The following is a 19,840-nucleotide window of genomic DNA, read 5'->3' as shown; positions in this document are numbered from 1 at the left end:
ATGTAACTTCCGGGAATTACGCTGAGCTTGATCAATAACTCAACACTTGGACAACCTCAGAAAGTGCAGAGCAGAGTGGTGAGCCCAAGGCTGGCATGACGATGGCCCTCTAAAAAACGTGCACACCCTACTCCCCGAAACTGTGAGTGTGTGATGGTCCAGAGGGAAGGGGAATCGAGGCTGCAGGTGAAATTCAGGTTGCTAATGGATAGGGAGATTGTCCTAGATGATCTGGGTGGGCCCAGTGGAATCACAAGGACCCTTAAACGTGGAAGAGGAGCTCAGGGCTGCAAGGTGAGAGCTCAACCTGCTGCCGCTGGCTGCGTGGAGGAAGTAAGGGCAGGCAAGAATGCTGTGACTCAGAAGCTGGGCCAGGAGATGATTCTCCCCTGCTGCAGCCCTGTCTGCAGGAAACCCGGCCCTGGCTACACCCTGATTTTAGCCCAGCAAGACCCACACAGACTTCTGACCTACATAAGAGATAATAAATGTACACTGTGAGGCCAGGCATGGTGGCTCATGCCTGTAATCCCAGCGCTTTGGGAGGCCAAGGCAGGCAGATCATCTGAAGTCAGGAGTTCCAGACCAGCATGTCCAACATAGTGAAACCCCATCTCTATTAAAAATACAAAAATTCACCAGGCAGTGTGGTGCGTGCCTGTAATCCCAGCTACTCGGGAGGCTGAGACACGAGAATCGCTTGAACCAGGGAGGCAGAGGTTGCAGTGAGCCGAGATTGTGCCACTGCACTCCAACCTGGGCGACAGAGTGAGACTCTGTCTCCAAAAATAAATAAATAAATACATAATAAAATAACAATAAATGTGCATTGTGTTAGGCCACCTCATCTGTGATCATTGTTACGGTGGCAACAGGAGACAAACCCACTAAGTCCGCCTGCAGGTCCACCGCTGTGTCGGAGTAAGAGCTGTCATCTGGGGTGAAATGCAATGGTGGGTTTGCGTTTCCTGTCTTCCAAAGACACGTAATCTTCCAAAGATTACGTTTAAAAGAATCATCTTTACTTATGCCCCAAGACAGAAACTTTCTAAAGGAAGCCCTACTTTTGGTGGTAGCTAATTTGGAGCTGACCCCCAAATGCATAGGAGAGCTAAAGTGTTAAAAGGAATAAGACAGAGAAAGGTGCACTTGGTAAGCTATGCCACTTCCACCTCTTCCGCACGTTTATTAAGTAGGCTGATTTGCCACACAGGGATAGTGGGAACAAATGGTAATGGAAGGAACAGTGTTCAGCAAGAGCTTTCTTCTTTCTTGTCTTTTTTCTTTTTGAGATAGGATCTCGCTCTGTTGCCCAGGCTAGGGTGCAGTGGCATGATCATAGCTCACTGCAGCTTTGGATTCCTGGGCTCAAGTGATCCTCCTGCCTCAGCCTCCCAAGTAGCTGGAGCCACAGGTGTGCACCACCACACCGGCTAATTTTTTATTTTTTGTTGAGATGGGGTCTCACGATGTTGCCCGGGTTGTCTCAAATTCCTGGCCTTAAGTGATCCTCCTGCCTTGGCATCCAAAAGTGCTGGGATTCCAGGCATGAGCCATCGCACCCAGCCCTTTCTTCCCATTTTTAATCAGTGTTGAAGAATAGAGGACTTAGAATTTTCTAACAGATTTATGATAAAAATTCTGCGAACACAGATGATGATCTAATCCACACTCTGGCTTGAGACTCAACAGAGCAGATTGAGCCAGGAGTAGGAAAGCAGTGGTGGATCGTAACATGAGAGGCCAAGGGGTTCAACCACGGTCCCAAGGCCTGAGAACGCTGAGCGAGGATACGCCAGAACCTGAGAAAGAGCAGTCAGAGCCACGCGGACCCAGTGGTCCAGGGCAAGAGATGTTAGGGCCCATCCAAACTGGGGGCTGTGGTCAAATGAGAGAAGAATGCCCTCGACAAACACTCCATCAGCAGAGCACAGCAGCCAGGTCAGGCAGGAAGCTGGGTCCTGGGCCACCTGCGCCCTTTGCTTTCCAGCCTAATTAACTGACACATCACGAGATAGGGCCCCAGATCCCACAGGTTCTCCACATGCTGCCGAGTCACAAAAGCACCACACAGGGCCCATGGGTTGCTGCAGCCCCCGCCTTCACCCACCGTCTTGCATGTCACGACACGGCACTTCACTTCTCTGATGTTTCTCATCTTTTCTTCCATTTGTTCTTTTTTCACCAGTGGCTCAAAGTAGCGCTCCTGCATCTCAGCCTCAGCCTGGAATGACAGGGCATAATGAAAGACCTGGTACTAAATCCAGTATGCACTCAGGCAGTGCAGTAAGAGTAACTCAATGATTATTCAAATGACTCAGCTGATAATAATTAAAACAGAACAGAATGGAAGAGGCAGGCTAAGTGTGACAGGGCCCTGGACAGCACCTCATGAGCTGCAAAGCAAAAGATGATGATGCATAGAAATGAACTCTTAATATGCAAAAACAAAGGGACATGAGAGCATTTGGTGATTTTTATTTTTATTTTATTTTATTTTTGAGATGGAGTCTCGCTGTAACCTAGGCTAGAGTGCAGTGGTGCAATCTCTACCTTACTGCAACCTCCACCTCCTGGGTTCAAGTGATTCTCCTGCACCAGCCTCCTGAGTAGTAGGGACTACAGGTGCCTGCCACGATGCCCAGCTAAATTTTTGGATTTTCAGTAGAGATGGGGTTTCACCCTGTTGGCTAGGCTGGTCTCAAACTCCTGACCTCAGGTGATCCGCCTGCCTTGGCCTCCAAAGTGCTAGGATTACGTGACCCACCGCACCTGGCCCATTTGGTGATTTTTAAAGCACCAAATACAAATAAACACTCCTAACATGACAGTATCAGTATGTCAAGTGTGTGCCCGAAGGCAGTTATTTCTACTGTTCTAATACAGACTCCACATACACAAGGTGTTCCAGGCCCCCACTGGTGAGTTTCCTGGGTGCACAGAACATCAGGGAATAGCCTGAGGGCAGAGATGCTTGTGGCAGAAGGTGGGTGCAGCGATGGGGTTAGTGCTGCTCCACAGAGAGGAGGGCCCGGGGCCTCGGGTGCCACAGAGGCGAGGAGCTCAGCTCTGCAGCCTGCAGAGTCAGCTCTGGCATCTCTCCTGAGTTTCAAGTCCAGTGAAAAGATATGATGCAGAACTGTCTCGTTAGTTATTTGTTAATCAAACGAAGAGCAGATCATTCGGAGTAGTGATGCTGAATGGAGATATTTTGAAAATTGGTGGGAGCACTTTCCTTTTCATTGCAATGATTGCTACCTCTGCAGCTGGCGGGGACCAGGGGTGCTGCACTGTCTGCAATGCATGCGACCGTCACCAACACAACCAAGGATTGCTTCTCATCCTGCCTGGCTTCTGTGTGCTCTATGAGACATCTGTGTGGATGGGGAACCTGATTAAAACCCTAGAATCTAACTGCTTTCTACACAACCCTATAATATTTGTGCATGGTTTTAACCTATGTTGACTATTCCAAGAGTAAAACTAGACTCCTGTGTATACTGAGGGACAATGGTGCTTTGGTTTCTAAGGATTATTTACTTAAACACACACACACACACACACACACACACACACACACACACACACAATCCAGCCTGGGCAACATAGATAAACCCTGTCTCTAAAAAAAAAATTAATTAAAAAAAAAATTAGCCCATCATGGTGATGCGCCTGTAGTCCCAGCTACTTGGGAGGCTGAGGTGGGAACATCACTCCTACAGCCAGGAGTTTGAGGCTGCAGTGAGCCCTGATGGCGCCACTGCACTCCAGCCTGGGGGATAGAAAAAGACCTTGTCTCAAAAAAAAACAAAACCTCCCCAACCCCCCCCCAAAAAGTACATTATCTAGTCCTAGCTACTCAGGAGGCTGAGGTATGAGAATTGCTTGAGCCCCGGAGTTCAAGACCAGCTTGGGGAACATACGGAGACCCTGTCTGAACACCCCTCCAACCCCTGACAAAACCCCTACATTATCAAAGAAATAGGTCCATGCTATTCACCAAGACACAAACCTATGTGAGCCTCCATTTCTGGCTCATTTACCCTGATAAGTCCAAGCCTCTGACGACTTGATTATTTCCCCTAAGCTAGTTCTGCCTCTGCATTTATGAATCCATAATGAAATCTGTATCTTTATCACAAATCTTTTCATTTTTTCTTATTTGCATTAGGATATTTATTGATTTTTTCGATATGACTAGTATAGGTAATTCATATTATCTATGAATTTTATTTCAAGATAAGGAAGCAATACAAAATACTTGTTATTAAAAAGGGTCCTTGGGTGTGATGGGGTTAACTAGTGATTTAGAGCATTTGAAATGCCAATATAAAAATACTGGAATGGGAAAACTCTTTTTGCATATTGCAAGGCAGAAAATAGCAGCAGTGTAGAGCCATTTAAACATAATTTCACAGCCATAACCAAATGCAAACATTTTTATAATATTGATATCTATTTAAGTCATGTTAAATCAAATGATATTCTTCAGTAAAGAGACAAGGACAAAGCTAAAATTTATTAGAAATTCTCCTGTTCTTCAAAGCAAACTCAAACAAACTGACATATACCTACTTCTAGATTTATGTAAAAAACAGATTCTTGGCTGGGTACGGGCATGGTGGCTCACGCCTGTAATCCCAGCACTTTGGGAGGCCAAGGCGGGAGGATCACTTGAGGTCAGGAGTTAGAGATCAGCCTGGCCAACACGGTGAAACTCTCTCTCTACTAAAAACACAAAAATTTGCTTCGTGTGGTGGCAGGCGCCTGTAATCCCAGCTACTTGGGAGGCTGAGGCAGGAGAATTGCTTGAACCTGGGAGGCGGAGCTTGCGGTGAGCCGAGATTGCGCCACTGCACTTCAGCCTGGGCCACAGACTGAGACTCTGTCTCAGAAAAACAAAATAAAACAAACAACAGATTCTTGGTCCTACAGCTAGCACCTTGGCTTTGAAGGACATCGGACATCAACACCATCCTTGAGCTTTTGGGCTCTTACCTCTTTCAGGATGCCTGTGTGTTTTGATTTTGCTTTTAGGATTTTCTGAAATTCCTCAGATTCCAGATAGGCAAGTTGTTCTCTCCTTTTTTTCCTGGCAGGCTCCAATTCATCCTCAGCTAGGGCACAAGGAACAAACATTAGCAGTGACCAAGAAATTTCAGAAAGCCAGTGCGCCTCATCAACTCCACTCCCTCCCACTCCCTCCTCCTCTGCCTAACAGCCCTTCAAACTTGACCTACCCCAGCTGGTCCCAGCAGGGAAAAGCTCTCAGAGGTGAGCCAAGAAGCTGAGCCTAGAATGTGGGGTGGTGGCAGATTTTACCACTAAATAGAATCTCTTTTTCACCTTCAAATAGGCAGCTGCCGATAGTAACAGATAACAACAATGTAAATAATGTTGACGATTATGTTAAAATGATATTGCCAACTTCAGAGTTTTAAAAATAAAGATATGGCAATTTAAAACAAAGGAATTCTAGTTCTGTCAAAGTAAATCTTTATGCTAATATATATATGTACAAAGATCCAATGAGCAATCCTATTCCCAAGTACTCAAATTGTGCCCAATTTCATTCCAATTTAATGTGATTATAAAAAAATCAGTTCCAGCTCACGTCTGTAATCCCAGCACTTTGGGAGGCCAAGGCGGGCGGATCATGAGGTCAGGAGATCGAGACCATCCTGGCCAACATGGTGAAACCCCATCTATACTAAAAATACAAAAAATTAGCTGGGCGTGGTGGCGCGCGCTTGTAGTCCCACTTACTTGTGAGGCTGAGGCAGGAGGATCGCTTGAACCCAGGAGGCAGAGGCTGCAGCGAGCCAAGACTGCGCCACTGCACTCTAGCCTGGCAACAGAGCAAGACTCCATTTAAAAAAAAAATCAGTTCCACCCGTAGAAATTCTATTTAGGTATTCCATATAGGAGGAAATGGAAGTAATTGCTTGATATCTGGGTGCTGGTTTGGGTTTAGAACATATTTCCCTTAGAAACAGTTTCTCTTTCCCACTGTTAACTGTGAAACTGCAGTACCTTGAGAAGAAAACATGGTGTTTTTTTCTACACGTTCCTTCACCTCCAGGATGTCCTGAGGGTCCTTTTGTTTCTTCTTAATGCTGTTTGGGTTTGTTTTTGTAAGAACCTGGCCTTTTGCCCTTAATTTGGTGATAGCAGCTAACTAGAAAAAAGGGAATGAGAGGGAGGTAAAGATCTAAAAGATGACAGAGGCACTTATAGACCTGGATCCCTTTTTTATTAGTAACCAGTGAATTCTGGCTGTTCTCTGACAGAAATTGGCAGAACGTATCTTAATTTTACTTAGTATTATTAACACAATTACTAGAATACAATAGCATGGGAGACAGGTCTATATGTTGATGAATAAAATCTTAATTTATTTAAATATAACAAGTTTGACATCAGCAAGACTGCAGGCTTCCAGATCCATAAAGGAGCCACATCACCATTTTGGAAGTTTTAGAATCAGAGAGAATTAAGATACAGTTCCATCCAGCTCTGCCACAGACTAGCTTGTAACCCAAGGAAAATTACTTAATTTTTCATGTATAAAATGGAAATGGGGCTTGGCATGGTAGCTCATTGTAAACCCAGCACTTTGGGAGGCTGAAGCAGGTGGATTTCTTGAGCTCGGGAGTTTAAAACCAGCCTGAGCAACATAGTGAGACTTCATCTCTACAAGAAATACAAAAATTAGCTGGGCATGGTAGTGCATGCCTGTAGTCCCAGCTACTCAGGGGACTGAGATGGGAGGATCACCTGAGCCCAGGGAGATGGAGGTTTCAGTGAGCTGTGATTGCACCACTGTACACCAGCCTGGGAGACAGAGTGAGACCCTGTCTCAAAACAAACACACAAATAAAGAGAAGGAAATGATGATATAGCATTGACCTACCTTTGAAGGTCATGGTTGTATGGATGAAATAAGATAATATCTGCAAAGTATGAATCTTTACATAGTAAATACATTCCTGGCCGGGCGCAGTGGCTCATGCCTGTAATCCCAGCACTTTGGGAGGCTGAGGCAGGTGGATCACTTGAGGTCAGGAGTTCGAAACCAGCCTGGCCAACATGGTGAAACCCTGTCTCTTCTAAAAATACAAAAATTAGTCAGGCATGGTGGTGGGCACCTGTAATCCCAGCAATTCGGGAGGCTGAGGCAAGAGAATCGATTGAACCCAGGAGGCAGAGGATGCAGTGAGGCGAGATCGGACCACTGTATTCCAGCCTGGGTGACAGAGCGAGACTCCATCTCAAAAAATAAATAAATAAATAAATAAATAAATAAACAAACAAACATAGTGAATACATGGCACACACATATCACAAGTACGGAGTAATATGGACATGTGCCATGGTTATTGTAGGTATTCCTGTTGTTATTATTATAGGTAAGATTTTGGCATACAGCAAGCTTTGCCCTTCATTTGGCTGCAGCTGCTATCTTAAGGGAAGAGAGAGGCTCGATCGGGGCACTCAGGAAGCGGGCAGGTGGGGCTCTGGGTGCCCTACCCCTACTTCAGCCGCAGCAACTCAGCTTTCACCTGTCATGGGACTGGACTTTTGTGTAAGATTTCTTTTAAAGGATTCTTGGTTAGGCACAGTGGCTCATGCCTGTAGTCCCAGCACTTTGGGAGGCTGAGGTGGAACTGCTTGAGTCCAGGAGTGCAAGACCAGCTTGGGCAGCAAAGGGAGGCCCCCATCTCTACAAAAAATACAAAAATTAGCCAAGGCGTGGTGGCATGTGCCTGCAGTCCCAGCTACTACTTGGGAGGCTGAGGCAGGTGGATCAATCGATCCTGGGAGGTTGAGGCTGCAGTGAACCATAATGCACCACTGCACTCCAGCATGGGTGACAGGGGGATAGTCTGTCTCAACAAATAAAAAATAAAACCGCCAGGCATGGTGGCTCACACCTATAATCCTAGTACTTTGGGAGGCCGAGGTGGGCAGATCATTTGAGGTCAGGAGTTCTAGACCAGCCTGGCCAACATGGTGAAACCTTGTCTCTACTAAAAATTAGCCGGGCGTGGTGGTAGGCGCCTGTAGTCCCAGGTACTCGGGATGCTGAGGCAGGACAATCGCTTGAATCTGGGAGGAGGAGGTTGCAGTGAGCCGAGATTGCGCCACTGCACTCCAGTCTGGGTGACAGAGTGAGACTCCTTCTCAAAAAAAAAAATAAATACATAAATAAATAAATAAAACATAAAAAAAGAAGGATTCCTTAAACCACCATTTTACAGTCTCACCTCAACAATTCCAAGAATTGTTTTCCTACTATCAATGCCTCTGGTTATAAAACACTGTCTTCCTCTAGGCTACCTCTTGTAGCCTGACAAGAAAAAGTGTTGAGATAACAGATCTAACTTTCTTTTAGTATTATGTTGACACTACCATGTTTTCAAATTACACTGACTCTAATGATCACGATCAATAAAGAGCTATTAGGTGTCTGTCTTTCCTCCAGCTCTGCCCTACAGAATGCAAACTCAAGTGTTAAAGAGAAGAGATGTCAGTTACCTTTTTGGCTTCTGCTAAAGCACTCAGTTTTGGTCTTGGTGGTGGTGACTCATCATAAAAGAGAACATCATCTCCTTCCAAGACACCTCGCCCCAGCTTGGGCGTCATTGTGGCCGGGGCTCCCTCCAGCCTGGGGAACTCGGATCCTGTCCGTGGAGGCTGAGCAGGGGGTTGTCTTGATGAAGATGGCACAGCTGGGCTCTCAACTTCACTTGAGCTCTGCAGAAATCTTTAAAGAACATACAGTCAAAATATGCAAACAGGGTTTACGAAAATAAAAACTCTAGAACTCAAAGTGGACTGGGAGGTGGCAGGCAGGCCACCAGTTGGGAGCTAGTTGTTGGCAAAATAATGTCCCCTTCTAGGCTGGTAATTCAAATTTGCACACGATAAGAACAATACCAGCTTTACTAACTCCTCCTTAATTGAGTTTTCTTTGAATAAGCTGTAATTGTTCTAACACTTTAGAACTGATAACTGTTTTTATCAATTGGCTGTCCAGTGGATGTCATCCACAAGGAACACAGCTGAAGACACGGTGTGAACTGTATTCCCACCCCTACCGTCAGCTCTAGGGCCTGTAGGAACTCATTGCACCTCCCTGCATCTTTGTTTATGCTACTGGGAAGAGACAATACATGTGAGACATTCGGAAGTCATTAATGAAAAACACTGTAACTTGCAGCAATTATTTTACATCCCCTTTCTTTTTTTTGATTTTTTTGAGACAGAGTCTCGCTGTGTCACCCAGGCTGGAGTGCAGTGGCATGATCTTGGCTCACTGCAACCTCTGCCTCCCGGGTTCAAGTGATTCTCGTGCCTCAGCCTCCCAAGTGTTGGGATTATAGGCGTGAGCCATCACGCCTGGCAAAAAATAATTTTAAGAGCTATTTTACTTTTGTTTTTGGAGACAGGGTCTTGCTTTGTCACCCAGACTAGAGTGCATTGGCATGATTGCAGCTCGCTGCCACCTCTGCCTCCCAGGCTCAGGTGATCCTCCCACCTCAGCCTCCCGAGTAGCTGGGACCACAGTGTGCACCACCATGCCCAGCTAATTTTTGTACTGTTTGTAGAGACAGGATTTCGCCATGTTGCTCAGGTTGGTCTCAAACTCCTGGGCTCAGGCGATCTGCCTGCCTCGGCCTCCCAAAGTGCTAGGATTACAGACATAAGCCACCAAGCCAGCCTCATAAGAGATATTTAAAAACAAATAACAAACCCCAGAAATCATCTAGTCCAAACTTCTCATTTGATCAATGAAGAAACTGAGGCCTAGGATCACATTACTCACAAGGGCCAGACTCAGGATTAGAGCCAGGCCATCCCAGAGCAGTACTCTTCCCAACCGCACAGCCACTCTTGCAAGCTCTAGGCTGTGTTTGCAAACTGCCTGTCAAATCCTACGCAAAGATAAGGTTTCCTTGGCCAACAAAATGCTGAAAATTTTCATTACGCAATGCCTTCAAGCTGATGGGCATTCTCTATTTCCCACGAGGCCCCCAACTCCATACATATTTCTATGTCCACGTGTATAATTTATGTCATCTGTAGGCTCAAGATGAATAGCTCTATAGATATCCCACCAGCACTTCAAACTAATCTGCCTGAGACCAAACCCATTCTCTTACTTTCCCAAAGAATTTCCTCTTGTCTTATCATTGACTCCCTTTCATGGATGTGGTTGCCTTTCAGCAGCCCAGATTCGGGATGGCAAAAGGTTCAGCACCAGAGCACAACATGTGTGAGCCCAAAACTCGGCCCCACCATAAACTAGCTCTCTGACCTCCAGGCACACTATTAGTAAAACAAGGCTGAGAAGCCTCCAGAGGCTCAGAAGCTGTGTTTATGGAGTACGTATGAAGTGCCTGTGAACCGCAGCTCCCATTAGTATTCAGGTGACCTGAGTTCAGGAATCATTCATTTGTCCACCTACCCTATGCATTTCCACTTGATTTTTTTTTTTTACTTATTGGCTGAAGCCAAGTAACACATTTCCACTTGCTTTTGCCTCTAAAATGACTCTCCATTTTTAGTGCTTCAGTTTTATCCTTTATCCAAAGAACTGTACTCTACTCACTGGCTCTGCCTGTCATAAAAAACTGAATTGTGGCAAAACCCAGAAATGGCAGCCAGGCAAATCCAGGCTTGCGTCCGGGAGTTTGAGACCAGCTTGGGCAACATGGCAAAACCCAGTCTCTATTTAAAAAATACAAAAATTAGCCAGGCATAGTGGCACATGCCTGTAGTCCCAACTACTTGGGAGGCCAAGGCAGGAGGATCATTTGAGCCTGGGACATGGAGGTTGCAGTGAGCCGACACTGCAGCATTGCACTTCAGCTGGGGCGACAGAGTGAATACCCGTCTCAGAAAAAAAAAAGAGAGAGAGAGAGAAAATGACAGCCAGCATGTGAACCTACGCTCTCCCCCTTCACAAAAACCCTCTTTACATACACTTCACTCCTTTCCCTTTTCCATGGTGATAACGACTCTAACCTGTACCATTTGGTGTTGGGAGTCACCAGTGTAAGAAATAATACAGCCTTAAATGCTATTCAGGTTATGGGAAAACTATTTTAAACTTTCAGAGTTAAAACGCAGCCAACCGAAACCTGAAGTCACATTCTGGAAATCGATGAAGACGTTCTGAGGACGCCTGAGATGGATGACCCAAGCGGGGAATATTAAATCTGCTCCTCTTACCGCTTCTGTATTTCTTCTGATTTCCTTCTTCTCATCTCCAACATCCGCTGCTTCTGTTGCTTCAAGAGTGCTGAGGCCGAGATGGACTGGATGGCCGGTTTTGGGCTCCCCATGATCCCTGAAACAGAAGCCCAGACTGAGGGGGTGCCCCGGGAGGCTGAGGGAACACAGGGACACACGTGTGGCCGTGCAGCTGATGGTACCTGAAGCTGTGGCTTTGGCTAAATGTTGTTTTAAGTTCCTGGCTCCACACGTCGGCAGGTCCATCAGTTCCTTGAACTCCTCAGAGCAAGAATGGCTCTTCTGGGGTATCCCTGTGCCAGGTCAACACCAGCTTTAGAGGATTCACATTCAGATAGTTTGAGGTCATGTGACATACCACTTTCTAAACTCTGCACTTGTAATTTTAGTCATATGTAAACGAAGAAGACGGAATACCAAGAGCAAAGAAAAGAATCCTTAACCTCTATCATCAGACTCATAGGATGGCAGGGTATCTCGACTATATTTTATTTCTAGTAATGATTAGAATATTAAGCCCTTAAATCTAGGGGTCATTCCATACCCTGTTTCTGGAATATCCGCTAAGGATAAGGGTCCCTGACCACAAGCCCAGGATGGGGGCTGCATTCTCTGATCAAGACTTGTTTTTATTTGTTTTTATTTTATTAAAAAATTTTTTGTTTTTATGACCAAGACCCATTTTAACAAAAGATAACCAATAAGCTTGGCCAGGAAGATAATACTGCTGATTCTAATGCTGGATGTAAAGAGTTGGACCCAGATACACCAAGAAATTTTAAAAAGCATACTAAGGTAAGACACAGCTAAAATCAATATGCTGTTTTTTTCCTTAAGGTCCTGCAAACCTGGCTTGATTCCTTTAGGTTAGACCGCGCCACTCACTAAGTACAGGTGACGACTGGATTCTTATTACTTAAGAGTATGAGCTGTATCCATTTTCAACCCTAAAGACTGCTTGCTTGCTTGCTTGCTTCTTTATTTATTTTTGTGCATGAATAAGTTCTTAGTGGTGATTTCTGAGATTTTGGTGTACCCATCACCGGAGCAGTGTACACTGTACCCAATGTGTAGTCTTTTATCCCTAAGACTGCATAATTAAACTGGAGAAAGAAATTTCTTATGGAAAAACAAAGTTACCGAGTTTTTGCCGTGTTTCCTGGATGATCAAGTTTGTGCCCTTAACAACCAGATTACTCAGAGTGGTTTGAATCTTCTTCTTAGGAGCCACAGCTGCTGCACTGAAATGACAAGTCACCCCCAAAAGGAGAATCACTAAAGCCTCAATGCTCTGATGAGGTAAAGAAGGCATAGATATCATCATTTATTACACACACCGTCAAAGTTTCTCAAAACACCATCTAAGTAGGCTTTCTTAATGTTACGGCCCAATAGCATAACTGGTTTATGCACTGTGTCACAGAGGAAAAGCTAGAGGCAGCCTACAAATCCACTTGAGGCCATTCTGGAAGGAAATTTGGCAAAAGAAATTTAAAAAAAGCCAATGCTTTGATCTAGCAGTCTGGATATTTATCTTAAAATAATTAAGGATTATGCAAAAATTTAGGATATTAATGGCAGCTTTGTTTATAATGTCATACATTGGAAACACCATTAACGTTCACCCACAGGGAATTGTTTCAATGAATTAAGGCAGAGTATGCAAAAGAACACTATGTAGCCACTGAAAATACATGAGAAAAACATTAATTATTTTACGCTGGAAAAAAAGTGGATACAAAGAATAGGAACAATATGATCTCATTTTAAATTACTAAAAATGTACACATATGAAGAAACACAACACCTAGGAGTATATATACCAAGGAACTAACAGTTTGGGGTTTTTTTTTTGAGACAAGATCTCACTCTGTTGTCCAGCCTGGAGTACAGTGGAGCAATCCTGACTCACTGCAGCCTCAACTTCCCCAGGCTCAAGCAATTCTCCCATCTCAGCCTCCCAAACAGCTGGGACTACAGGCGTGTGCCACCATGCCCAGCTAATTTTTTTGCATTTTGTAGAGATGGGGTTTTGCCATGTCGCTCAGGTGGGTCTCAAATTCCTGGGCTTAAGCAATCCTCCTGCCTTGGCCTCCCAAAGTGCTGGGATTACAGGTGTAAGCCACTGTGCCTGGCCTAGAACTAACAGTTTTTCAGGTGATAGGATTATAGTTGGTTTTTATTTTCTCCATTGGTTGGATTGTATGTTCTTTTAAAAGACTAATATACATGTATTGCTTTTAGCAGATTGGAAAAATTCAGAAATAATTTTAAATCTCAAAAACATGCTTCCTGTTAAAAAAGAAAAAGGAAATGAGTCCTCTTGCCCCATTCCTGCTGGATTGGGAACAAAAATCTATGTTTTATTCTTGGACCAACTGTAGCTGCCTCATGCCAAGTCCTCAGATATGCTTTATATAATGTAGTGACGAGGCCACTGATTACAAGCTTATCCAAACCATAGCCTGCGGGCCACATGCAGCCCAGGATGGCTTTGAATGCGGCCCAACACAAATTCATAAACTTTCTTAAAACATTAAGAGATTTTTCTTTTCTTTTCTTTCTTTTTTTAAGCTTATAGGCTATCATTAATATATTTTATGTGTAGTCCAAGACAATTCTTCCAAAGGGGCCCAGGGAAGCCAAAAGATTGGACACCCCTGGATTACAGCGTCAGGGGCTGTAGTGACTCTGAACCCCCAGGCAAGGGGCCATGGATGCCTGCCCAGCATCGCCCCACTCCCCATGTGAAGCTTCATAGTATATTCACTCACTGAATGAAATTTGGGTTCCATGAGGTCTGTAGCCTCACTCATATAGTCGTACGAGAAATAATTAAAAGGGTGTTAACACTGTAATTAACACATTTTTAATGGCCCTGATGAAGGTGCACTATTCACATTAGAAGTCAGAGAGGGGCTGGGAGCAGTGGCTCATGCCTGTAATCCCAGCACTTTGGGAGGCCGAGGCAGGCAGATCACTTGAGGTCAGGATTTCGAGACCAGCCTGGCCATCATGGTGAAACCCTGTCTGTACCAAAAATGCAAAAATTAGCTGGGCGTGGTGGCACACGCCTGTAGTCCCAGCTACTCAGGAGGCTGAGGCAGAAGAATCACCTAAACCCAGGACTTGGAGGTTGCAGTGAGCTGAGACTGCACCACTGCACTCCAGCCTGGGTGATAGAGTAAGACTCCGTCTCAAAAAAAAAAAAAAAAAAAAAAAAAAAAGTTGAAGAGGAAGAGTGGGCTCTCTTAAAGTCCAACACAACATAAGTCAATCTCTCTCTCTCCTGAAAGTTTTTCTCTCTACCTGGGAATAAAAGCGGTCTTTAACCAACTTGTTTCAGGTAGTGAGTTATGAAAGATAAAACCTGTACAAGTATCCTATGACGGTTACAGGAAGGTACAACCAGTAGGTTTAGTCTTTGATAAGCAAAATCCTCTGCCCAAAAGAAGCCCGAGAACGTCTTACATTGAAGCTGCATACGAGGCAGAAGAAACCCCTCCGTAGTAAAAGCCATCTTGGCACAGCCGTTCTTTGAGGCTGGTGCCTCTGCGGGCAAACTTCTTTGGAATTCGTCCTCCAGAGAAGGTGGACTGCAAATCCGCACGCTTTGCGCTGAGCTTCTTGTACTGAGCCTGGACATGGTACTGACAGTACTCACAGTCACGCTGCAAAAGGCAGAGCAGTGGCATCAGGGTGAGGGCAACAGGCCAGGAAACAGCAGTGAGCAGACACAGTTCCTTCTCCCCACTTCCCGGAACATGACACATGCAGAGTCCTCCCTGCTGCCCTCCACGACCGTTCCCAATGTGGTAGGGCTGCTCAGTCCCTGAGGGGAAGAAGTTCTTCCCTTCGAGTCCCCTGAAAGCACTGTTCTGGTGAAATACCCCTTGCCCTCTTTCTACAAAGGAAATCAGCTTCTAGGATGAACCTTGAAAACAAGTTAGGTGAAAGAAGTCAGACACACAAGGTCCTATGTTATTTAATATAAAAGGAAGTTTTTATAGAAGAGGCAAATCCATAGAGACAGAAAGCAGATTAGACGTCACCAGGAGATGGAGGGAGTGGGGATGGGAGTGATGACTTCATGGTGCCAGTGTTTTTACAGGGTGATGGAATTCTGAAACCAGGGAGCTGGTGGTTACACAACTAAATACCACTGAATTATATATGTATTTTAAAATGATTAACTGTATATTGTGAATTTTGCCCCAATAAAAAATAATTTAAAAACAAAATCAGCTCCCAGCGAGGTTTTTCTAGCTGTTTCTCTGGTTGATCCTCGGACAAGTGCTATCCTTTCAGTGAAAGAAACAAAGAGAGATGGTGCCGCATTGTTCTGCTGGGTGAACAGTAGTTACGGCGACAATGGATTTTTTTTTGGAGACAGAGTCTCGCTCTGTCACCCAGGCTGGAGTGCAGTGGTGTGATCCTGGCTCACTGCAACCTCCAACTCCTAGGTTCAAGTGATTCTTGTGCCTCAGCCTCCCAAGTAGCTGGGATTACAGGCGTGCACAACCATGCCCAGCTAATTTTTGTATTTTTACTAGAGACGGGGTTTTACCATGTTGGCCAGGCTGGTCTTGAACTCCTGGCCTCAAGTGATCGGCCCACTTCGGCCACCCAAAATGCAGGGATTACAAGTGTGAGCCACCGCCCCATCCAGACAATGGATTTTTAAGAATCTAATTCTCACGGGGAGATCTGTTGGGTACTTCACTCTGAAACCTCATTTTCCAACCGTCTCCCACCTTATTCTTTCCTGTCCACCAATTAATCTAATAGGAAGGAATAAGGGAATAAAAAAAGATGAAACCAAAGCCTGTCATTTAATCCTTTCAAAGAACTCTAAGAAGTACCTCTTCACACCTACTACAATGGCTATAACAAAAAAGAAATAGAGTAACAGGTGCTGATGAGGACAGGGAGAAACTGGAAAGTTCATCCATTGCTGGTGGGCCACTTGGGAAACCAGTCTGGTAGTTCCTCCAAACTCTGGACAGTTACCATGTTGACCCAGCAATCCCACTCCCAGGTATATGCCCAAGGGAGTGGAAAACATACATCCACATAAAAACTTGTATGTGAGTGTTTTAGCAGCATTATTCATAATAGCTAAATGTGGCAACAACCCAAGCGTGTATCAACTGATGAAAGAATAAACAACATATGGTATATCCATACAATGGAATATTATTTACCCACAAAAAGGAATAAAGTGTTGATAAATGCTATAGCACGGATCAATTGTGAGAAAAATTATGCTAAGCAAAAGAAGCCAGACAGAAAAGGCCACATATTGTGATTCCATTATATGAAATGTCTAGAAGAGGCAAATCCATAGAGACAGAAAGTAGGTTAGTGCTTACCAGGGGCTGGGGGAGAGGAGACTGGGGAGTGATTGCTAGTGGGTACTGGGTTTCTTTCTGGGACAATGAAAGGGTTCTGAAATTACACAGTGGTGATGGTTGCACAGCTCTGTGAATGTACTAGAAATTACTGAATTGTTGACTTTATTTATTTATATTCTTTTTTGGAGACAGAATCTCACTCTATCGCCCAGGCTGGAGTATAATAGTGTGATCTCGGCTCACTGAAACCTCTGCCTTCCAGGTTCAAGTGATTCTCTGGCCTCAGCCTCCTGAGTAGCTGGAACTACAGGCGCCCACCACCATGCCCGCCTAATTTTTGTATTTTTAGTAGAGATGGGGTTTCACCGTGGTGGCCAGGCTAGTCTCAAACTCCTGACCTCAGATGATCTGTCCACCTTGACCTCCCAAAGTGCTGAGATTACAAGAGTGAGCCACCGCACCTGGCCTGAATTGCTTACTTTAAAAGGGTGAACTGCATGGTATGTGAATTATACCTAAATGAAGCTATTATTTTTTAAAAAGCCCTCAGAAAAGGTATAATGGAGTTAAAATATAGGCTAAAATACAATTTTCATTGTATTTCATCATGTTTGCTCTGTGGAATTACAAGAATTAAAGGCAAACAAAAATTCTGTCTTAAACTTCTTGGTCAGATAAAAGATCACTTTCCTAAGAGGTTAAATGCCCTCACCTTTCCCCTGCCCTCACTTTTTTAAACTGGCAATTATTCACCACACATTAAATTTTCTCATTTTGACTCTTCCTTTAAGTGGGAAACTCAGTTCCAAACTGGTCATCACAGCTAAAGCACCAACAGTTTATTCCTAACTGTTCTTTTCTTTAGCAGAAACCATCCTAACAAGGCTGAAACTAACCAAATTCACAGTCTGCGTGCACGGCTCTCCATTCTTCTTCTTGGCTTTACAGGTTCCCAGGTCAAGAGCTTCACCCATAATTAAGACCTTCTGAGGATGATCGATAGATAAACACACCTGTAAGAAAAGGTGGGGCAGGAGTTAAAGGCGGACAAAATTATGGCCTTTTATTAGCAGGAATAGAAAAAAGAATGGTTGGTGCTGATTTAAGAAGGTTATTGCCAGGCGCAGTGGCTCACACCTATAATCCTAGCACTCTGGGAGGCCGAGGCAGGTGGATCGCTTGAGGCCAAGAGTTTGAGACTAGCCTAGGCAATGTGGCAAAACCCTGTCTCTACAAAAAACCACAAAAATTAGCCAGGCATGGTAGTGCATGCGTGTAGTCCCAGTTACTTGGGGGGCTGAAGTGGGAGGATCACTAGAGCCTGGGAAGTCCAGGCTGAAATGAGCTGTGATCACACCACTGCACTCCAGCCTGGGCAACAGAGTGAGGCCGTCTCAAAAAGGAGAGAGGTTTTACTGCTCTAAAGGAATTTGAAGCCAGTGCTCTATAACCGTTTTAGGAACAGGGGTGCAGAAGGCACCTTCAGTTCTCTTCCCATTTTCCATCCTTTCCTTCATCTTTGCGATTGGAATCCTGATTTTGTCTGGGCTGGCTGAGTTCTCAGCCTCAGGTAATAGATCCTGTTCCCTGTTTTCCCAGCACTCCTTAGAGCTAGCATTGGTTATGTGATGAGTTCTAGATGCTCAGACATAAACAGGAGTTGGTAGGGAAGCTTCTGCTTTCCTGACAAAATGAGTTAGGAGGCTGGCTCCTCCTTCCTCTTCACTTCTTGCCTTGAATGGAGATGACTGGAGGGAGACAAGTCCCTCAAGGCCCTTGCTGAACTCAGCTCTCTCCCTTCTTGTTTGCAATTCTCTTCTTGGACAGACTGTACCAAGAGGGACTGTCCTGAATAGCTCAGGCTTTGTCCTCACCCCTCCTAGGACAAGATCTCTTACAACACTTGAGCTCAATAAGCCAAGTAGCCTCCAGGTTATAAAACCCAGATCAGGGTGCTTTCATAATCCCTCCGCTGCAGGGTGAAGAGAGCCATGAGCAGACAGGACTCTGCCTGCCTGCAGTGCCTTGACTGAGTCTTGGTGGACTGGCTCAACCCAGATCCTAGGCTTCTGTGGACTCTCACTGCCTAAGGTGCTTTGCCCAATTTGTGTAAGTGCTTTGTCTCCTGGATGCATACTCCTGTAGGCAGGCTTGTGCAAAGCTGCAGGTAGCTTGGTTTATGCTGAACCACTGGCAGCTGGGTTTGTACAAAGCTTCCAGCCAGATCTGGGAACCTACCAGATCTAGAAATAGTAGAAATTGGCAAGGTGTTTAGAGCCCTCCCACGGGACTGGTAAACTGTGCATGGTATTCCTCTCCAAGAAACTGGCACCCTTCCACGGTATGCCACTTCACAGTGATGGCTGGAGTTTCAAAGGCATCTTGTGACCAGGAGAGAAAGGCTGAGACTCACAGAGATGTCACTCTTAAATCACTATAGTGTTTAAATCTGAATTTTTTTAATATGTAAGAAAAATAAGCCCAACTGTTTGTTGTTGAAAAGAAACTATACTTAAGTTTGTTTGTTACTTGCAGCCAAACACATTCCTAACCAATAGAGGAAGATTTGTTGCCATTCTCTGGTGAAAGCAAGGAATGAGATAACATTTTTCTCACTTCTCTTGAAAATAATGATCTGACTACAACAGAGTAAAGCTCCATGCTGGGTCAGAGTAGAGAAACTGCCAGTTGCTATTCACACTGTGTCTAGATTTGCGATTTCCTAGAGAAGCAGTAGGTAGTGCCAAAACTCTAGTATTTGAGAAGATGAAAATTCACTTTGATTTTAAATTGCAGCTATGGTTGTCACAGTCAACGGAGCAAAATTCCCTCAACTATAAAACACTGCTTTCTTGATGCCACCATAAAAATTTATATAAGGAATCATGCTGGGCACGGTGGCTCACACTTCTAATTCTAGTACTTTGGGAGGCCGAGGCGGGTAGATCACTTGAGCCCAGGGGTTCGAGACAAACCTGGGCAACATAGTGAAACCCTGTCTCTACAAAAAACACAAAAATAGGCTGGGCGTGGTGGCTCATGGCTGTAATCCCAGCACTTTAAGAGGCTGAGGCAGGTGGATCACCTGAGGTCAGGAGTTCAAAACCAGCCTGGCCAACATGGTAAAACTCGTCTCTAATAAAAATGCAAAAAAAATTAGCTAGGCATGGTGGCACATGCCTGTAATCCCAGCTGCTGAGGGTGAGGCAGGAGAACCACTTGAACCT

At 44.8% G+C, this 19,840-nt stretch overlaps 1 protein-coding gene across 2 annotated transcripts in view; it reads right to left on the bottom strand.

The window, feature by feature from the left end:
* Window positions 1–19,840, bottom strand: part of MCM10 (minichromosome maintenance 10 replication initiation factor) — a 49,330-nt gene that overhangs the window by 6,960 nt on the left and 22,530 nt on the right. For both annotated transcript variants that reach the window (XM_003827823.6, XM_008953155.5), the window contains exons 9-17: window positions 17,510–17,626; window positions 14,731–14,930; window positions 12,400–12,500; window positions 11,442–11,552; window positions 11,239–11,356; window positions 8,539–8,767; window positions 6,034–6,178; window positions 4,999–5,117; window positions 2,111–2,224 (exon numbers count right to left, since the gene is read on the bottom strand). In XM_003827823.6, the coding sequence (XP_003827871.1) occupies window positions 2,111–2,224; window positions 4,999–5,117; window positions 6,034–6,178; window positions 8,539–8,767; window positions 11,239–11,356; window positions 11,442–11,552; window positions 12,400–12,500; window positions 14,731–14,930; window positions 17,510–17,626 (1,254 nt within the window). The remainder of the gene's footprint in view (window positions 1–2,110; window positions 2,225–4,998; window positions 5,118–6,033; window positions 6,179–8,538; window positions 8,768–11,238; window positions 11,357–11,441; window positions 11,553–12,399; window positions 12,501–14,730; window positions 14,931–17,509; window positions 17,627–19,840) is intronic.

The sequence above is a fragment of the Pan paniscus genome, chromosome 8, assembly GCF_029289425.2.
Source record: "Pan paniscus chromosome 8, NHGRI_mPanPan1-v2.0_pri, whole genome shotgun sequence".
Lineage (NCBI taxonomy): Eukaryota > Metazoa > Chordata > Mammalia > Primates > Hominidae > Pan > Pan paniscus.
This window is presented reverse-complemented; position numbering and strand designations above follow the sequence as displayed.